This window comes from Lampetra planeri, chromosome 25 (genome assembly GCF_965212315.1).
Source record: "Lampetra planeri chromosome 25, kcLamPlan1.2.h2, whole genome shotgun sequence".
In the NCBI taxonomy this organism is placed as follows: domain Eukaryota; kingdom Metazoa; phylum Chordata; class Hyperoartia; order Petromyzontiformes; family Petromyzontidae; genus Lampetra; species Lampetra planeri.
The window spans coordinates 10581587-10602634 of record NC_136131.1 but is presented as its reverse complement, the minus strand read 5'-3'; the positions used below and the strand labels follow the sequence as shown (position 1 = coordinate 10602634).

The window sequence follows — 21048 nt, the reverse complement described above, 5'->3', positions numbered from 1 at the left end:
CACGTGTCTATAAACACACGTGTCTATAAACACACGTGCAGCGCGTGTAGGTCTACATGCTATATACGCTGACGGAGTGCAATCATGCGTTCGTACAAAGCACGTGTGTCCTACGATTAACACACGTGTACGCCACATCGACTCGACTTAGCGCGTTCTGCATAATAAATACGCCGAATCAAGCGCACATAACTGCCTGATGATGATGATGATATCTGCCTGCTGATGATTGTCGTCTCGTCAGTCTGATGATGATGATGACTCCGGCACACTAGTATTCGAAATGTCGTATTTGCCGAGTAAAACAATTCAGTATTGTTAAGGAAACAAAGGCGATGGGCTCTAACTCGTTACGAGTACGATTACGAATTTGTAATAACCAGCATTTCCACGTGGAGGACTAGCACATAAGCGGTTGACAATCATTAACAGGCGAAATTATCGGTGGGTTGGTCATGCGAAGGGGCCATGGACTTAATGAAATATGTACACGCGCATATACATACGCAGACACACGTAAATATTAAACGCGTATGGGCCAGTTTTCATCAAAGGCGTCTAATTTCTTCACCGATGTAATCTGGGTTCCGCCTCCCCCCCCACCTCCGATACTTTTTTCAAAAGAACCCACACGGCTTGACTTACAGTGCGCCCCGTGATAAATATAGGCAAGGACAAACTCAGCGAGCCAATTAGCGATATTTCACGATACTGCCGAAAATAATACAAAGTTTAATTAATATTTGATGCGCGCGCCGAATTAACTCCACGCAGCAGCTCTCTCTCCCTCTCTCCCTCTCTGTCCTATTTCCGAACGCAAATGCTCACGCGATGATCAATGTCAACGTGTGTTGGCGTTTTCCAGAAGGTGTACAAACTCCCCAGAACGCGTAGAATACGACTGGACAATGCAACGTGGAATGTGTGCAGAGTACGTAAATGCAATCGCACCCCGAGACGCTGTACGAGAAGCCAGCGTGGCATGCTGCATCGTGTAGACTTGTAATATTAATCTAGCGTTCATTCTAGAGAGGAGAGAGTCGTATGATAGAGTAGGAAGGGAACGTCTTGAGTTTTGACTCGAACAGCAGGGCATGGAGTCGACAGCACGGATGATCGTGTTTATGATAATAAGCGGCATTTGTAGCAAGCATAGTAAAGCAAAACTATTTTCACGTACTTTTGACAATCCAATGTACATGTTAACGTTGCTGAAATACACACATTTACACAAGTGGTTTATGTACGATTACAATAACGCGTCCCATCTGTATATGCATGCACGCATTCATACATACATACATACGCCGTCTGTCACCCGAAACGTTATATAAAGCTACGGGTTGTCCCATTCCTATATATCGCAATGCACAATACATCACGCGAGGGCGACACGGCACGCACGCGTCGCGGATTCAGCACGCGCGCAAGAATAACACACGGAGGGAAATTAGCGTCGTCTCTTTATTTAGCATTAACAAAAGACAGAGTCACGCACGCACACACACAGAGAGAGAGACAGAAACCGAACCCATGAAGCTGAACCGACGATAAATCTATCCAAATATAAATACAACTAAAACCGTGCACGGTTTGTCGTCGGACGATATCATACAAACACACACCACACACCACACACACGTGAGGCTTGCTTGCGCCTTACCTGTTCGGACTGAAATTAAGAAATGAGTGGCCGGCGGCGCTAAAGGCTGTGCTCGGAATAAAGACGCGGCCTAGGCGAACGAGACAGTGATGTATGGCGTGCCGCGCGCGAACGCGACGGCCGATATTTGATCATAAATACACAAATTAAAAGCGAAATGCAGCGGCGCGGCGCGCAGACGCTCTAGGGCTTATCTCGCAGAGAGATGCACGCGGCGCAGAGCGCGCGTCGAGCGAAGGGTCCACAGGGACGCGAGAGAACAAGAGAGGGGAGGGATGAAGGGGGGGGGGGCTGGAAATATTATGATGATACAAAAAAATATATATATAAAACACAGCGCGGCGTTCACGTAACGTCGGTGTTAAAGACGCCGAATTGAACCAAAGCCGTTATCTCTAGCTTTGCTAAACATGTCATATACCCCGTGAGTATATAACACACACTGTATATATACTGTATGTATATATATAAGGCATCGCATCCTATGGATGTAGGGGTTGTCCGCTACGCGTGTGCGCTGTAGCGCGTGCGTGCACACGCGCCCTCGTGCAGCGATCCCGGGTAACAAATCCGCGGCTTATTGCGCGTTGCGTGGATGGTATCGGGGTCTCTCTCTCTCTCGGTCTCAGTCGGAGTCGATCCGAGACGCGGGACGAATGGTTCTGGCCCTGACCAGCGCTCCGCTGACCGCCCCCCCCTGCCCCCCCCCCCCACCTCCAAGGATGTTGACAGAGCCATCATTTTTCCTCCTCTCTTGTTTGATATAGACCCTTGCGGCCAGGCAGATGCCTCTGGCAGAAAACGCGAGTGAGGAATCTCCACGTCGTTATGTTTTTGTCGTGTTCTATTTTGTAAAAAAAAAACATTTTGTTGGGTTAGGGTTCGGGGGAGTTGAGGCTACGGTGTGTACAAGCGGCATACTGCAATGTGTGTACGCACATAGGCGATGTTCTGCTTGTGTTTGGCTCGTATATGCGCCCTCTATGGTGCAAAATGTACACGGGACAAAGACGAAAAGTGCAAAGGTATCGCTCCCCGCGCACAGCTTCCCATTCTGAATATCCCTCAAAACTATTGAGACGAGGTTAATGTCGGACTGATTCATTTTTACGGAACTCTACTCAAATGGAATGCTGCGTTACAAAACGTGAGCACACGCACGCGGACGCATGCACACATTCAAAGACCCACCCCCCCCCCCCCCCCGAAGGAAAAAAAACCTCGCAGATAATTAGCGTAAACGCTGCTAGCTAGCAATTATCATGGCCAGAGCGGCGCACGAGGCCATAGTGTGGCCAAATCCACGCCCGGTCGCCTTTGTCTCCCCAAATAACAACGTTGACAACAGCGGACACTACTCATTTAGCGGCTGAGCCGATCCACAACTCGCCCGCTTGTGTCGTATGGTCACACGCAGGCGCGCGCGTTTAAAGTTTCGAAGTGAAACTCGACAAATGTTCTAATCCGGTTCGAGTTCGGGGGCTTCTCGTTGAAACAACGCGATCGGCACAGCGGGCATACGAGCGTACGCAGAGGAGTGAAGGGGTTGACGGGATAGCGTTTACGCATTAATTGGGTATCGTTTCTCGGTTTTTTTTAGCTCAACTGTTTCGTTCCCTCCCCTCTCCAACCTTCAACCCCCCCCCACCACCACCTATTTATCCCCCTCCCCATTCACCCCAACCACACCACCCACCCACCACCACACCCTCTCAACACGCCCAGTACAATCACGCAGCTCCACCTCCCTCCGTATCCCCAAACACTCGAGAAGAGTAAACGTGCGAACGTTCATTTCTTAAGAAATAAAGAAAAGAGCAAGGAGGGGATTCCGAGGTGTCAAACTTTGCGTGAAACTACAACTGCGTTAGATAGCTGCGCGACTGTAGATATGAACGTGTAAATAAATGCGTGCCACAAGGAGGTCTCGGCGCGGAGACGGAACGATACAAGGCTGGCTCATGGTTCGGAGGAAATATTATCGGTGTAAGAAACTACCACTAGAGTACACACATATATATAAACAATTCCCCGTAGCAGCGTTCTGGATTGTTCCGACTGAAGCTGTCCCCCACCCATGCTGGACATGTGTGTACAAAGAGCTTCACAGCTCATCGGATTCCTCCCGCAGTCTAAATAAAGATGCTGACGCACGAAGTATGCGCGTTAACGGTGCGTGTCTTGTTTTGTTACACATTTCTCAAAAGTCAAAACTTTACACGTCACGCGCATGCCCCCCCCCCCGTTCTTCACTGCCCTGTCCCCTACAAGCCCCCACACCTCCCCACCATCACCACCCATCGATACTGCCTTGCAAGGAGCGGCGACATTGATACTCGCGCCCCTAACATCTTTGCGCGACCATCGTCTTGACCGTGTCCGTCTCTTACCGAGCCATTGAATTAAAAGTTGAGTGGCCGATCGGCGCGCGAAGCGACTGCGGCGCAGCGAGTGAGGAGGAGACGCTCCAGGTTCTATAATCAGACGCCAGCAGCCGTCCGTGTGCAAGAAGAAGTCGGCACGCTTGTGGCTCAGAGGGCCATTGCTTTACAGGCATCTCCGCTACTGAAGAAGGGCCATAGCCTGAAACGTCACACATTGCATGTACGGTACTTATTTTAGCTCAGTGCGTGTTAGGCGCGCGGGGGGTGGGCGGCGGCGGGGGGGTTAGTGAGCGTTGCTTGCGCACCGCAGACAACGCGGCGTCACCGCACGCCCGAGGAGACCCATCCCGGCAACCCGACGTGGCTGGGAAGAGCGCACGAGGCGAGCGTTGACTCTGAACTAGACCCAAACTCCGGAATGGGCAATTAATCCCCCTGTAGGCGCGCCGCAGTTGAAGTTGCCCGGGTGAGAGCGCACAAGGATGGGAGGGACGAGAAAATCTAAGGGGTGGAGGAAGGGGGGGGGGTGAGGAGGGGCGGGGGAAGGGGTGAGGGGGAGGAGATGCAGGCGACGTCTTGCACAGAGAGGCGCGCATCGCTTCCGGGTTTCTTCTCCGCTTCAACCTCCCCCCTTGCGCTCCCTGACCACCCCAACCCCCTGCAGCTCCCTCCCTCCCCCTCCTTTCATTCACCCCCCCCGCTCCTCCCCACTCCCCCCAAAAAAGCCTCCACCCCCCGTCACTCGATCGGCAAAGAACCCCCCCCCCTGTAAAAAAAGCTCACGCAGAGAAGGGGGAAAGAGAGCTGAACGCGAGACTCGTCAAGGATCATCTATACAGCAGCAGCAGCAGCGAGGAACGTCCCTCACCGAGCGGACCGCGTGCAACGAGGCTACGCTCGTGGTCTCAAGCCGTCTCCTGCGAACCGACACACGGGCGACACTCCCCTTCTACCCTCCTCTTCCCCCCCCGCCCCCCTTTGTACCCCCCCTCCCCTCCCCAAAAATAAGGGGGACCTCCCCTCCCCCGGAGCTCCGCGCATCTGAGCGAAGTTTCGTCGGCGAGTCATCACTCATCCCTTATACCTTGACAGCCCCTCGCCTCTCTCTCACTGATTGACAGCGAGGGTGGCATAGCGCCATAAGATACGACAGCGGCGAAGTTGCAGGCTTCGTGTTGACTACGACTACGCATTGCTCGCTCCGAGAGTTACGTGACATTTTTATATACCTGCAAGTTTTCAAGGTGCTGCTGCTGCTCGTGGTGGCTGGTGGTGGTGGTGGTGGGGGGGTGGTGGTGGGTGAGCAACAACAACAAAAAAGCGAGAGAGAAAAAAATACTGAACTGCAACGGCAAAAGCGAAGAGTCATTTAAGAAGAGGAGAGAGAAAGAGAGAAGAGAGGGAAAAAAGGGGGCTGAAAGTATTGTTGTTGCTGAAGACGGCACGGCGAAGAAAGCAAGACTTTAGCGGCGAGCGAGTGTCGGGGATTTTTCGTTGCTATTAATTGACGCCGTCGTTGTTGACGCTGCCGCTGGTGTTGTTGTCGGATATACTGCGCTACAACAGCGAGCCTACAACTGCCCGATGGCGCAACGGGTAAGGAAAAGGGGGGCTTTTCGTTTGGCAAATCCGCTTTGCGTACTTACCCATCCAGAGCCGAGACGCCATCGGAGGAGGAGGAGAGGGGGGGGTCTGGGATTCCCTCCTTATACCCCTGCTGCGCGACCGCCTGTCTGGCTGCGGCGTTGAGAAGGGGCTGGCTGTGCCGAGCTGTCGTGTACACGCTCAGTGTTGGCCCCCCTTTCTCTCTCTCTCTTCTCCCCCGACCGGCCGGCCGGCCGAAGCGATGATGGCGCTGTGCAACCACGTAACGTCCCTTCCCTGCCCTCTCCTCTCCCGTCGCGCGCGTGCGCGCGCGCCGCTCGCTTGCTCGCTCCTCGTCGCCGGCGTTCTCGAGAGGCCCCCTTAGCGTATTTAGTCATCTTCTGTCGATCGCTTCTTTTGATTCCTGGGGCTGGGTCCGCTTCGCTCGGCTACGCTGTTCGGAAATGCGTTCGTTGTAAATTGCGCGACTTTTGAACGCGCTAGCAAAGATCGGCGAGCGGGAGAGGCGGGGGGGGAGAGACGGCTGGAAAACAATTCGCTGCGCGCGTGGTGCGTGCGAGGCTTCTTCTGTGTTCTCACTCACACTCGTGTGCGCGTTACCTTTCTACGATGTCCGTGCTTGATTACAGCTGCAACCGCGAGTTTCTCGACTCGCGCTGTTTCGAGTACGCTCGCTCGAATAGCCCTCGCGTCTCGCACGGCGTGCGGAGGCGACGGGGGCTCCTCCTCATCCAGCAATGGATCGACTCAACGGGCCTGTCCGCGCGAACGTGCACGCTGCCGTAGTTTCGATGTTGAATGGGGCACGTCGCGTCGGCGGTGATCAACGGTGGAGAAGCGAGCCGATGACATCCGCACGTGCGCGGCGACGTCTTTCGGCACCGGCCGCGTCTAACGCATTAACTCGCTCGCGTGCACGCGTTACAAACATACAAACAGCATCTTCCACGTCCTCCTCTCTCTCTCGCTCTCTCTCTCCCCACAGTACGATGATCTGCCGCATTCGCATTATGGGGCGATGGACGGCGTGGGCTCCATGTACGGCGAGCCGCACGCTCCTAGACCCATGCAGCCGGTGCCGCACCTCAACCACGGCCCGCCGCTCCACCAGTACCCGCACAGCACCCACGCCGGCGTTATGGCCGGCTCCATGGGCTCGGCTGTCAACGACGCGCTCAAGAGGGATAAGGACTCGATTTACGGGTGCGTAATGGAGCAACGCTCAACTCGGTGTTTGACCTCGTGCGCACTGTGCTCCGCGCGGCGTACGTAACGTATGGCAGTGTGTGCGTTGTGGCGGTGTGTTGAGTTGTTCGGTCGTAGAGGTGTTCGGTTGTTAAGGTGGCTCGATTGTTAAGGTGTTCGGTTTGGGTGTTCGGTTGGTGGGTGTTCGGGTTGTCACTTGCCGCCTTGACAGATACACATACATACATATACACACACATAACCAGCCACCCCGCTGCACTACTTAGATAAAACAATTTTTTTTAAATACAACCGAGAAGACTCGTATCGCACCGTCATACAGTCAGCACGTGGCTCGTGTTTTATATATGTATATACACATATATATACAACACACACAACACACACAGGCAAAGGCACACGCGCGCGGGCACTACCTTAGCGCACACCCTGCGCTCACTCGCGAAGGCGAGGCGCACATTTCAAGCCGATAACGCCAGGCAACGGGGCTTTGACAGACTCAATTAATAATTGTAGACAGACGTTGTTTAATTGCGGCTGTCTAAATTACACAGCAGCGGCGCGCCTCGTAACGCGGAGTGACGGAGTGCGCGCGCGTGGTTCTTTTGGCGCTTGTGGGGGGGGGGGGATTGTCGCTCATTATACGAAACATTGTTTTCTTTATTCCGAACGCAGATGGACATCCGTCAAGATGTACACATTTGTAGAAGACACATTTCACACACGGAGTATACACACAGACAGACAGATATACAAGCGACTCGGATAGCAAAATGGCTACTCTCTCACGCAACCCTTGACCATAGCTCAACTTATTAAAAGCATCGCATTTTAAAAAAAAAGCAGCGGCGCGGCTTCGCTACCCACAATCAGAGCAAATTTGTATCGCTGTAATTATCAGCGTCAATTAACGGCGGGCTAGATTGATTGACGAAAACAGACCGAGAGAGAGAGGTGTGTGAGCTTTCAAAGCGTTGCTTTTTGTCAGCTTCAAAAAATGTAATACTCAGGCACGCGTACACACAGATCTCTCACCACCACCGCATTCGTGTGCACAAGCAGCAGCAGCAGCAGCGACACAACGCGCTTCGTTAGCGTGCCGGCTAGCGTCGAGTTGCGTACGAACGCACCTAGACGCACGCGCGCGTAACGTACAGGCTACGCGGTGGCTGCGTTGCCGTACACAATTTTGCGCGCATTCGATATAATTTACGAGCCGAAGTCACCCGCGAGCTTTAAACGTATTACCAACGCGTAAGAAGGGGGCCTACGGGCTCCGTGCGCGTCAGTAAATTGAGGGAGCAAGTGGATTTGTCGGGAAACTTCACGCGCGCGTCCCTAGCACACACAACAAGCTGCAGCCCACGCTGCTGCACTCCGCTGCACGGCTGCACTATCGTCGTAGCACGCGCGTGTCACGCAGGCAACAACAATAATAGCAACAGCAGACAGATTATCGTGGTGATTGTTTAATTGGTGTTTTCAGAGTCTGGATTTGTGTTATATGCATGCTTGCGCGCGTTCGCCTGCGTACGTGTGTGTATGTATATGTGTGTGTATGTGTAGGTATGTGTGTCCGCGTGTGTGTATGCATTTTGTGTATATGTGTGTGCGCGCGCGCGTGTATGCATGTGTATATGTGTGTATTTTTGTAAATGTATGCATCTGCATATGTTTCTTCAGCGCGTATGTGGCCATCTACAGCTACCATTTCTCCCTGCGCGTGTGTTCGCATGTGTATATCTATGTGTGTACGCGTATGTGTATATACGTGTGTCTACATCAGTATACACCCTCCCTTCCCGCTGCCATGTAGTATGTACGCATGCGTTTCTGTGTACGAATGCATGTATGCGTGCACGTATATTTTCGTGTGTGTACGCCTGTACGCACGTGTGTGTGTGTGTGTTCGCGCGCGCGTGTACACATCGGAATCCACAGCCCTCCCCTCTGCTGCGTGTGCATGTGTGAATGCGCGTTGTGTCTACGCATGCGGATGCGTCAAGTGTATACGTACGTGCCTTAGTACGTGCGTATACGTGCAATGTGTGTGCGTTGTTCGTGCGTGCACGCGTGTGCGCATATCCGGAAGCACAACGCTCTCACCCAGCCGCTGCGCACGCACGCGCACGTGTGAATGCGCGTGCGTGTGCACGTGTGCACGTGCGCGCGCGCTCACGCATCTCGCTGTATGCGCGCGTGTCTGTGCGTGTGTTTTTGTGTGCGCGCGCGCGCATTAGGTGCTCGCTAACAGCAACTTGCCCCAACAGTCAGTTAAGGGTTTCAACGTTAAGGGGGGGTGGCGGTGTGGGTGGGGTGGGTGGTGATGTTTTGTTTTTTTCCATCCGCAGCCACCCGCTCTTCCCACTGCTGGCGCTCGTGTTTGAGAAGTGCGAGCTGGCGACCTGCACGCCGCGGGAGCCCGGCGTGGCTGGCGGAGACGTTTGCTCGTCAGACTCGTTCAATGAAGACATAGCCGTGTTCGCAAAACAGGTTTGCGACGAGGCGAGTGACTCGCTCAATGCGCCCTTCGCATTCGCACCACGACTCATTCATCCCGGTTCCTTGAGACTATTATACTACAAAGACAAAGATACCCCGTACAGCCTGCAACGGACTGTTGGGGCAAGTTCTGTTAGCGAGCACCTTTGAAGGCCAGAACGGCACACGAGGGGGTGGGTGGCCAGCACCACGCCCGACCGCCTTTGTCTCCAAAGTGGCGATGTTTACACACCGCACCGGGTACTCATTTGGGGCTGAGTCGACCTAGGGGAGGTCCAGGACCGGTTCAGATAATCGTCACTGATTTTGGCCGTGAGCGGAAATCGATCTCGGGTGGCCAGGTTCGTAGCGCAGCGCAGCGCTAACCGCTGCACCACCGCTCCCCACTATTATTAGTTTTATACTCTTCACACATACACACACACACGCACCCACACACATACACACATACACACACACACGCACCCACAAGACTAAGGATCCCCCCACTCGTCCCCGTAGAGCCTTAACAGAGTTTGGAGGCAAGTGCTGTTAGCGAGCACCTATGAAGGCCGACACGCGCACGAGAAGGGGGTGGGTGGCCAGCACCACGCCCGGCCGCCTTTGTCTCCCAAAGTAACCATGTTTGCACACCCCACCGTACACTTGAGTCGACCTAGGGGAGGGCCAGGACCGGTTCAGATAATCGTCACTGGTGTTGTTGGCTGTTGACCCGGGAATCGAACTTGGGTCGCCTGGTTCGTAGCGCAGCGTGCTAACCACTACGCCACCGCTCCCCACAGCGTATATATGTACACACACATACAGATTGAAAGACACATAAGGCGCAATGCGTGATTATACGATAAAAAAACAACTAGTGTGTGTTTATATTATATTGATAATTTAGCGATTGCGTAGGTTTACACATGAATCGAATCACGAATAATCGGGGAAAGACAAATGTTTTTATTTTTTTTATTTTCTTACTTCGCTCGTCCAACGTAGTTTGTGGTACATTTTGAAAGCGATACATTATTATTATTTCGTACGAAATAAACACACGCTAATTCCGACAACAGAGAGGAGCTAAAAATAGTGGACGCGGAATGTGTGATGTGTATAAGAAATGTCCGTGCGAATGTGGACCCGTTTTTAAAGTGTCATCGCTTCTTCATTGTAGCCTTTGCTAACAGCAGCGATTCTGCCCAGCATTGAGACTCTCCGATTTCGCTCTTAAAACTGCTATTAGGACGCTGTTTTTTGCGGCTAAGTTCTTCAAATGTAATCCATTAAGCTTTTATTCTTAAATTGTATTTCGCAGATACACCCTCAAGGTTCATTCTTCGGCTATATCTTTCGGATATATCTTTACGTTTCATTCTACCCACAGTTGCAATCTTGAGATCAGATGCTGCCTGCTGGTCTGCCCTCCGCGCAGATCCTTCATTCAGATTCTCGAGCTGTTGATTCCTCGATGATGCGCGTCGTGAACACTCTCCATCGACCTGCGTTTAGTGCGTAAACACGACCCGTGTGCGGCCCGTGCCCACCACGTATTCCGAGTTTGTATTATTAGTACACGCATTCGAAACACGATATTGGAACTCCCGCTGTTGACACGATATTATCGGCGATTGTCGTGGATGCGTTTAATGACGGTGGCGGTGCTTGGCCGTGTTTCATTTATTTTGTTTGTGTGTGTCTCTCTCTCTCAAGACGTTCAAAAGGAAGAACACGTGGGGGGGTGGGGGGGGTGGCAGCGTTACGCGCGAATGCATCGCCACGCACACAAACACACACACACACACGCACCTGTCATATTACACGCGTCTTACGTCGATATATACGATTAGATCGATGTTTACAAGGCGCGTTGTTTACAACAAAGCGCGCCGCTTGCGTGCCACGACTCGCGCTTGTGAAGCGCGCGGCCCTCGCCGTTTCCTATTAACGAATACAATTGTGCGTTTTTCTCCTTCTCTTCCCTGCTGTTGCTGCCGCTGTTGCTGCTGTTGCTGCTGCTGCTGCCGCTGCCGCTGCTGCTGCTGCTGTTGCTGCCGCCGCTGCTGCCGCTGCTGCTGCTGCCGCTGCCGCTGCTGCTGCTGCTACTGCTGCTGTTGCTGCCATTTGCTTCACTAAAGGTACGGGCAGAGAAGCCTCTGTTCTCATCAAACCCAGAGCTCGACAACTTGGTAAGACACACATTTAAACAAACCCCCCCCCCCACTTTCTGCCCGTACAATTTACTGACACGGTTTGTTTAGCCTCGATGCTATCTGCGCTTTAAATGCGCCCTAATGGACATTATCGATGATATCGCGTAATCCAAGATCAGAAGATCTGTTAGCGTTAAACGACAGACAATCGCAACGCACTCGTGGGTCTGTGCGTGTCCCCCTGGCTTCCTCGTCGAGTCTCGCCTTGGAGAAGCACTCACCCCCTTACCTCCCCCTCCCCCCCTCAATGTAAAGCGACTATCATAACAGAGCACGAACGATAGACAACAATCAACCGATAACACGTACGGACATAACCCCCATCCCCCTCCCCACTTCCCCAGCCGCTCTTACGAAAATCTTCGTATGAAAACGACGAATGCGTTACCTTGCAGAAGGCGACACTGGCCTGCACGACTCCACGTGTTTCCCGTAGAGAAGTAGAAACGCTGCTGTACGTGCGCCTCGTTTGGCCCCGCGATGTTACCGAGAGGGGAAGACGGCTCACAAGAAAGCGACGAGACGTTTTTCACGCCGCGTGAAACTCGCGTGCGCCCAGACATTTGAGGATTGATGATAATACGAAGCTGTGCGCTGCACACTGCTACGAGTTCGCATACTAAATGGGGGCTGTCTGATTCAAATGCATTAATACGACGATAAATATGCCTCCGTTCGTCTATCCACGTACAAAATAAAATGTTGTGGGTCGACGGATGCGCTTTTCCAGCGTAACCTTAGCCAGTCGCGTTTGTTTAACCGCGCGAAACTCTGGACGGGGTTTGATTTTCACGGGCTCATCAGCGGCGTTCCAATCTTTTGTATGATAGAAGGTAGCCGACTTTTCATAACATGCGCTATTGCTGTACGTATACATTCTTGAAAAAGCATATACTTTGTTTAAGTAACAATGCAGTGGATTATCATGTAACGTCTAGTTACAATAATCTCCTAAACCCTGTGTGCATCGATATTAAAATAATTGCGCTGTGTTGCATTGCAACAGCGCTCCTTGCAATTGGTGTAATTGCGCTAAGGAGTGGATGCTGTCTTTTCTTTCCGCAGATGATTTTAGCCATTCAAGTATTAAGATTTCACCTCATGGAGCTCGAGAAGGTAAGGGCCGATTTCCTATTACTCATTTTACCCCCGGCTACATGTTAGTTTAAATATGCGTGCGTGCAATATTAGGGTATGAACTAAGTGAGTTTGCAATGCGTCGTGCTCACATGACGTTGATTCTAAGACGCTTTGCCTACTTGTTGCAATTAACACAATGTTATTTATTCTGCTGGTAAGAATACCGCGAGAGTCAAACGCCGATTCTAATCACGGGCGCCCGAATCAATACAACCGCGTGTCGAGGCCAGTGACGCATCATTGATACTGTTAAGTCCACACTTGCTTTGTTCAATTTTTTTTGCTGACAACGCATATTATGCCTTTGCGCGTCAAGATAACGCGAAGTGGGGTTTTTTTGTTCTTCTTAAATCCGTCCTTTCGTTTATTTGCGTGCTTTAAGCTCAAAAAAGTGCGCGCGTGGCCGCTACATTGGCCATCGGAAGCCGTGCGAAGTTTCACGCATTGTAGCGGCGGTAGCGTCCGTATGCGCCCTCAGTATCGTTGAGAACTGCGAGACAGAGAGAGAGGAGGAGAGATCGAGGGACGCGACTCGGCGCCTTAACGCACCGCACAGCAACAATGGCAACGATTCAGAGAAGATATCAAAAACACCCGATTACCCAAAGCCACTTTCGCTCAGCACCGTGGAGTTTTGAGATACCTTCAGCCGTAGCCACGTCTAATTAGTATCAGACTGAAAAGACGGGGGGAGGAGCTGGGGGGTAGGAGGGGGGGGATGGTTGACTTCAAGTCTAGCCGTCAGAGATTGATGGCATCTGCCAAGTGCCCGGTCAAGATCCACTCACATCTGGAGCATTACTCGGGAGCCTGGCGTTCAGTTGAAAACGGCGGGGGGCAATCGGCCCAGCTTCCTTGGGGGGGCGCGAAGGTGTTGGTGGGGGGTAATCGCCAGGTACATAGACACAGGCGACCCTGTACGACTCGATGTGTGTTGATATCCAGTGCACTGTATGTGTCACGTGTTGCACGGCTATGCTTGCGCAGTGGGTGCGCGCGCGCGCGTTACACACGGAGACTCGCGCGCGCGCGCGCACCCGTGGGTACGGCTACCGTCACGTGGGTGTGAGTACGGCTAACGTCACGTGGGTGTGAGTACCTGCAAGTTCCGTGCGTGTCGACTGCTGTAGACCACGACTCCAATGTTTGAGTTGCTTGGTTTTTTTTGCTGTACGCTTGCCTCGCGCTAAACTCTACGCGTGGAATGGCGACGCATGCACGCTGCGTCGTTTTTCAACGTCGTAATTATTCCCGAAAAGACGGCAACTTTGGGCAAATTTCTAGGACAAGCTCTTGTGTTCCACACACACACACACGTCGCGGACGACGAGCGAGCGAACATGCACATTAAAGCCTGTGTCTGCCCCCCCCCCCCCCTCGTGCGATGTGGCGCTACATTGAGCTATTGGTGTTGCTGTGACCTGCTATGGCATCGCCGCTGTGTTATTTATAATGACGCTAATTCTTGGGACCTCGTGGCCGGGGCTGTGTGTGTGCGCGTTTTTGGCGGTGCCTCTGCGGGGGGGCTTCGCCACCAACAGGTACACGAACTGTGCGACAATTTCTGCCACCGGTACATCAGCTGCCTGAAGGGCAAGATGCCGATAGACCTGGTGATCGACGAGCGAGACGGCAACACCAAAGTGGATGACGAACTCTCCGGATCATCTTCGGGCACTCTGGCCGACCAGGTGAGTGCGTTATATTCGCTATTGGGACGGGGGGAGGGGGGGGCGAGGAGGGTGTACCGGCGTTGCGTTAATTGCGAGAATGTGTGCGTCTGTAACACAGCAACACACACCGCTACCTCACCTACATCTCCCTCGTCAGCGCTCACCACACTCGCTCACCCACCCACCCACCAAGCCGCCCACCCAACCAACCAAAATCCTTGTCACCGAACCACCATCACCACCGCCGCCACCACCCCCTATGGCAGTCATCATTTCTCCGCCCTATAAACACGACGCACCCGCATACACAAAGCGCGGAGCTGTTTGCGCACGTGAAGCGTTGTGTAACGATACAGGTGTGTGTCGTGCACTTCGCGCTGAACGTCCCGATGCACACGGGGGCGGGGTGGGTGATGGAGGTGGGCGGGTGGTGGGGGGGGGGTCGAGGGGCGGGGTACGTGGAAATATAGGACCCCCTGTAGCGTCGTGGAATGATAGAATTAGCTGCATCACTTGATGCAGCTAATTCGGCTGTGACGGTCCCACCTGATGACGGAGACTTGTGTTGCCTCCGAAACGTCGTGATTTTTGTTTTTATTTTATTTTATTTTCATTAATTTTGATGTTTTACCTACGTGACTTTACCGAAAAAAACCTAAGAATATGATAGAGAAAGATGTGCGCAGACGTGGTGCAGCGGTGTCTGTCCCAGCACCGCTGAATAGATGATGAATTGTAATTATATGGATGTGTGTGCGCGGGCTTGAAATGCGCAATTGCTAAGCTGCGCTCAAACAAAACGCGGCAAAGCTGCATAGCTTGCTGTTTTAACCACACGCGCCTAAAGACGCCTCTTTATAATCTGCACGGGAGGAGAATTTCAGTCCCAGCAGTGCGCAACAAGCAAATTATATTATCATAAACGGGCCTATAAATTGTCCTGGCGTGGCTCCGTTAGGCGCATAGTAGCTTGGCTGAGCTTCGCGAAATATTTTTTTTTTCTTTTCGTGAAGAATCGCACACCGTGGGTTTTTTTTTGTGTGTCCGTATTTTACTCAACGCGTAGCGATCTGTTCATTAGCAGTGTTTTGAATGCGTTTAAGTTTTTACCGCCGACTTTTTGCAAGCTTTATTTGCTGCGCGCTCCCAAAAAATTGAGGACTGTACATTATTTCTAGATTGCGGCTAATGCATTGTTTAGTGAATTACGTGAAATATTGTGATGCCACGCCTTTGAGTTATACGACACAAAATACGCTAATTAAATTATGCAGTTTATTTTTACAGCGTGGAATTGTTATTGTTTTAAATATATAAAAACCCGAAGCGAATTCACATTCGAATCAGCTTCCATGTGGCATTGGGCAAGTCTTTAAAAAAAGTATGTTTATATATATTTATTTTATAAAGCCTCTGAGAATTATTTCAGCTCTTTGTTGGACCACTGTAATATTTGCCAGTTGTTTGTGCTGATTGCGTTCGTACCATAACACAGAATGAAAAAAGGTATGTTTCCCATAATAATAATGAGTCGAAAAAGAATCACTGAGCTTTCATTAATACATAGCCAGGACTGTTTTAAACTGAACCATGCATGCACCACGCAGTATGTATTATTCAATGCGAATGAGTTACACGAGAGACGGGACTTGTTGTTCTTGTGTATTATTAACAAAGCTCCGAGCAAAGAAATGACATCGCCTTAATTGATGGAGCTATGTTGACAAAAGTTGTTTTTGGGTTAGTGTGTTCCGTCACTATACACAACAGCAATCTGGAGCCAAGCAGCATTACATCATTCCACTACGGTACACAAGCGGACACACGTGAGCGCCAGAGAGTCAGCTGATATGTTCCCCGAATGTAGTCGAGTCAGTTCTGACGACTAGAAAAGTTCGAACATTATACCACGTTTGAATGTGGGATCCCCCCCCCGTCCCCCGACGGACCACATCACTGCCAGGGAATTGATTGGTTTCACTCATAGGGCATGGTCAGAATCCAAGCGTCGCGTTAGACGCTTACGATATCCCCCCTCCCATTTTTTCATCGGCGAACCGAGTAATTCGCCGCGTCCTCGTGCGAGTGTGACGCTAACGCAGTTAGAAAGCGGGCAAGACCCTCGCTTGCTGGCTCACATTGTGGATGGAGCGGTGATTTTGTAAAATTGTCGACGATGCGATCGACACGCGCGCGCGGCTGTTCGCTTGAAGCGCGGCACGTGCGCGCAATTGGTACTGATTAACTTGGCGAGACTTGCTTGTCGACTTGATTGTCTAATTGGGGGGGGGGGGAGCGATAGATGTGTTTCAATCCTCGTTGCGTAGATTTGTGCGTGCGCAAATGAGTGAGCGCGCGATTGAATGATTGAGTGCGTGAATAAGTTGGTGAATTAGTTGAATTCTTGAATGGGTGTGGCGTGCGATTGAGTCCGCCCGTGAGCGATGAATAGATGCGTGAATGAGTAAAAGGACGCGCGAATGAGTGAATTCGCACGCGCGAATGAGCCCCGTTGAATGAATTCGTGCGGGAATGAAACTAAAGAATGCGCGAATGAGTCCGCGCTTGCGTGAGTGAGTGAGTTCGCGCGGGGACGAGTCGCGTGAATGAATTTGCGCGGTGATGAGTGAAAGAATGCGTGAATGAGTGCGCGAGCGAATGAGTGAATGAACGCACGAACGGGTGGGTGAGTGAATGAGTTAGAGAGCGCGCGAGAGTAAATCGCTTGCATGCGCATCTAAGCGCTATCGGGAAGCCACCGAGAGTCTAAAGCAAGTTTTTTTTCCGTCTCGACGGAAGGGGATTGAGTCCACGTCGCAGCCGGATCCAAACGTCTCTTGTCAATAATCATTTACGGCAACAAAGGCGACGATTTTCTTCCACCCACCGTAAGTCCCGAACTCCTGGCCAGCGCCCTCGGGGCATCGTGGAAACGGATCAAGGCGAGAGCCGTAAAATATCCTTTTGGAACCAGGGGGTCGGCAAACCAACGTAACAAGTAAAAGCATTTTTTTTCGGAATTCGGTACAAACCCCCCCACCCCACCCCACCCCATTCGATATTTCAAGAGCCGCAATGCACTGTGGTGTATACGATACGGCTCTGCTCCTTGATACATAACTGACAGGAAGCAGCAGCAGTCTTTAAAGAGCCGCATGCGGCTCCCGGAGCCGCAGGTAGCAGAGTCCTTCTTTGGAGAATCTGAACATTGAACAACTGGCCGCTGTTACCGACGCTATGAATAGGCGCTGTGGTTGCGTGTGATGTACAAGGTTTACGAGATGGTTAGCATAATTGTCTTCATGAGCGTGTTACACACATGCAACTGTTTGAATAACCCGTAGACTAACTTTCAGTTTGGATGCAAGGTTTAGGTGATGCCGCGCAACTTTTGTTGATATTAATTAAAATTAATATCCTTTATTGAGCAAATGGATAGCCGATTGTCTACTGTAGGTTCGATAATTTTCGAGTAACAGCGAATTCCTTCATCTATATTTAAGATGTCTTCTTTGGTACATGTAGAGTGCGGTGTGTGTGATTAAACACACCTGATGCGCTGTCGAACAAATCGCCGTTGGAGAGACAAAGGCGGCCGGAAGTGGTGCTGCCCGCAGTGCTCACTCTCCTGCGCAGCGTTCTGCCCTTTAATAGGTGCTCTCTAACACTGCTGGCTCCAATTAGCTATATAGAGGGGGGGGGGGGGGGGGTCTGTGTGTGTGTCTGTGTGTTTGTGTGACTTCATATCGGAATTTATTTCGAGCATTAAGTGATAATAATGCGTCGTAGTCATCGTCGTCATCATTATCGCGCCAGTGACCGATACGCAATAAATCCTCGAGTTTATTCTCGCGTCGGTCGATGAGCGATTGGAAGGCAACTAGAATCGCCATCACAGCATCGTCTTTGATCTTTGATGGGAGCAACTTCTCTCGACGAGTATTTCTATGAGGTTTTGTTGTTTGTATGTTTGCAAGGTACGGTGCGGAGTTGTAGTTGTATTTTGTAGTGCAAGCAGCAGCATCGCCATGAGCGCGGTCACATAGGTTGGCCTCCTCGTTACGGTCAACAATCGGCGGCGAGTGATGGCTGAAGCGGTACTGGAACACCCGTCCACTCGACTTCACCAGTACGAACTGAACCAGCGTGGTGAAGTATGGCCAAACAACCCCCCCCACCCCCGTGTCCGACGCAGCGTTGGAAGACCCTCACGCAGCAATGGATTTAGAAACGGCGAAGATACATCATCCTCGCTATTATACCCCCTGCGTCACTGCCCGCTGTTGCTTGTTATACTAAGTCTGCTGCACTATTTGAAATCGCAGCGCTCTGAAGCCGTCTCGTACACAGTCGAGTAAATGTTTTATTACATTGTGGACCCATTGGCTTAGCCCCCCCCCCCCCACCGCTAATTCTTATAGACAAGTCGCAGCTTTTGCCCGCATCCACCGCGCGTGGTAGCTAGAGCACATTGTCCACGCAACGTAAAACTTTTCTCACTCGATATTTTCCGGAGCGCCGCCCAGGAAGGCCCTCGCTTGGGAGTTAGTTTGGTGATCGTCGGCGTAAGGCACTACCACTAGAGTACAAGCTACACACACACACATCCGTAATGATCCTATATGTATTGCACGTTCTATTCATATGACCTTACGGGGCAGGTTTGATGCGTGAATATAGAATACGGCGAGATGGATTTGTCGTGCCACAATTAATTTTGCGGAGGAGCTTTAGCGGCATGCCCGGGCTGAAAGGAATCACTGCCGGTAGACCGTGGGCCACTCTGGTTTGTTGTTTATAAAGCAGCTGAGGCTTTTTGTGTTGTTCTTGAGGCCTTCCCCCCCTGCCCCCCCCCCCCCCCCCATTATTCAAATTGCTGTGCGCAGCTGTTCGCTTGTATCGGCTGACAAGGGGAGACCCGCATGAGATTTGGACGAATACCACCGCTAGTTTGCTGCGTCGAATGCGTCATTGGCTCCGGTGGCATAGCGGGCACTGTCCATCGATGGTCATGCAAATAGTCTTTGTCGATCCACTGCTGGATGAAGGCCTTGCCGAGGACGTTGTGAAGCGAGCTCAGAAGGAGAGAGTATCAAAGCAACACGGTAGCCACTCTACACGCGAAACGATTCGATGTTAGAGCTAAAACAAGTATCATTGTTTGCAGTCGTTTGTCAGCCTACTGCCGGATGAAGGTTTCTTCCACGCGCCGTCCGCCGCAGTGGTTGCTTGACCATACTTCACCACGTTTTGGTGGAAGGAGATGGGCACCCAGGAACCGGTTCAGATATCACTCGCCACCGATTGTGCCGGGAATCGAACTCGGGTCGCAGTGGTTCCTCGGACAGAGCGCTAACCACTTGCGCCACCACTCTCCCGACCGAGTGCTGCCTTGGCTTCTTCTGCTCACGTTTCACCGCTCCCTGCTGCCTAAACGTTCAAGACTTAGCAACGACCGAATTCATCCATCAGTTAATTGGCTAAGGACCGAAAATGATGATTAATGACTTTTCGACACACACACACATACACGCGCGTAGGCCCACCTCAAGTTGTTTTTGCGCACAATTGAACATCCTACAGGCAATGGCCGTTTCGGGGATATACACACTATGGGTAGTTTAATGAGGCGAGCTGCTTGTAATTAAAATAATAATAGTACTATTTCACCTAGGAAAGACTCGTTTAGGAAAAAAAATCAATTAATGAGTGTTTAGTTTCATGTGGGAGGATACTGGACTGGCTGGAGAAGCCCCGCACGCACGCACGCGCACACGCACACACACACACGCACGCACACGCGCGCACGAGGAGATATCACTGGGAGCTCCGCGCACGGATGACATTCAGCTCTGAGGGATAGACCTCCAATCCGTTGAGTCCATCCAGAGAAAATCCATACGAATGTCTCATCCGAGTCGAGTGCTAGCCAGGCCGAAAATTTCCGCTTAGCTTCGGAGATCCCCAAATATATAAATGTGTCGTTAAACCCGCCACCACCCGACACAGCCAACTAGTAAGGGTTGTCACGTAAACAGAACGTGGCCAATTCGTCACTAGTACAGCACGCCGGTGTGTTGGGACCTACGTGTTCAACTGAGATTTTCGTTTTTCAGAATAAGCTTAGCAAACGGCTATAATAAAATCACCGCAATATACCCACCATATTGAATATGAATATGGGGTGATGATGTTGTTGTTGTCGCTTGGCCGTACTTCACCACGCCTGTGAAGGCGGAGATGGGTGAGCAGGACTCGGTCCACGTATCACTCACCTGCTTGATGGTGTTCGCCTTATCCGCGAATCAAACGCAGGTCGCCGGTTCTCACGGCGTAGTGCGCTAACCACTGCGCCACCGCTCAAAACACCGTGCACTGTACTTCGTGGTCGACGCTCAGCAATGAACACAAACGCACGCTGTGACGCTGGCGACGCAGACTTATGCGCAGTGCAATTGCTGGGTGCGATTGCGTTTTAGCCAAATCATGCAAAAGTTTTGTAATTTTATCTGCCCATATTGATATTTATATGGATATTTAATATGGTTATTTCATGTGGATATTTTTACGGTAATGGAATTACAACGATAATTAAAGTTTTACTGCACAACGTTCTTCGTTGTATCGCATTAACCTAGCGTGTGAGAACACGTATATATGTATGTATGTTGAACTTC

The 21048-nt window shown here is 51.4% G+C and overlaps 1 protein-coding gene across 4 annotated transcripts in view; it reads left to right on the top strand.

Moving 5' to 3' along the window:
* Positions 1–5290: 5290 nt before the first annotated feature.
* The window catches only part of LOC144727448 (homeobox protein Meis1-like), a 141705-nt gene continuing 125947 nt past the window's right edge, over positions 5291–21048 (top strand). For 2 of the 4 annotated variants that reach the window (XM_078606283.1, XM_078606282.1), the window contains exons 1-6: positions 5502–5643; positions 6638–6855; positions 9210–9363; positions 11484–11534; positions 12624–12674; positions 14240–14389. In XM_078606283.1, the coding sequence (XP_078462409.1) occupies positions 5632–5643; positions 6638–6855; positions 9210–9363; positions 11484–11534; positions 12624–12674; positions 14240–14389 (636 nt within the window). In that variant the 5' untranslated portion in view covers positions 5502–5631. Of the gene's footprint in view, positions 5644–6637; positions 6856–9209; positions 9364–11483; positions 11535–12623; positions 12675–14239; positions 14390–21048 lie in introns of all 4 variants that reach the window. The other 2 variants (XM_078606284.1, XM_078606285.1) reach the window with 2 other exon arrangements.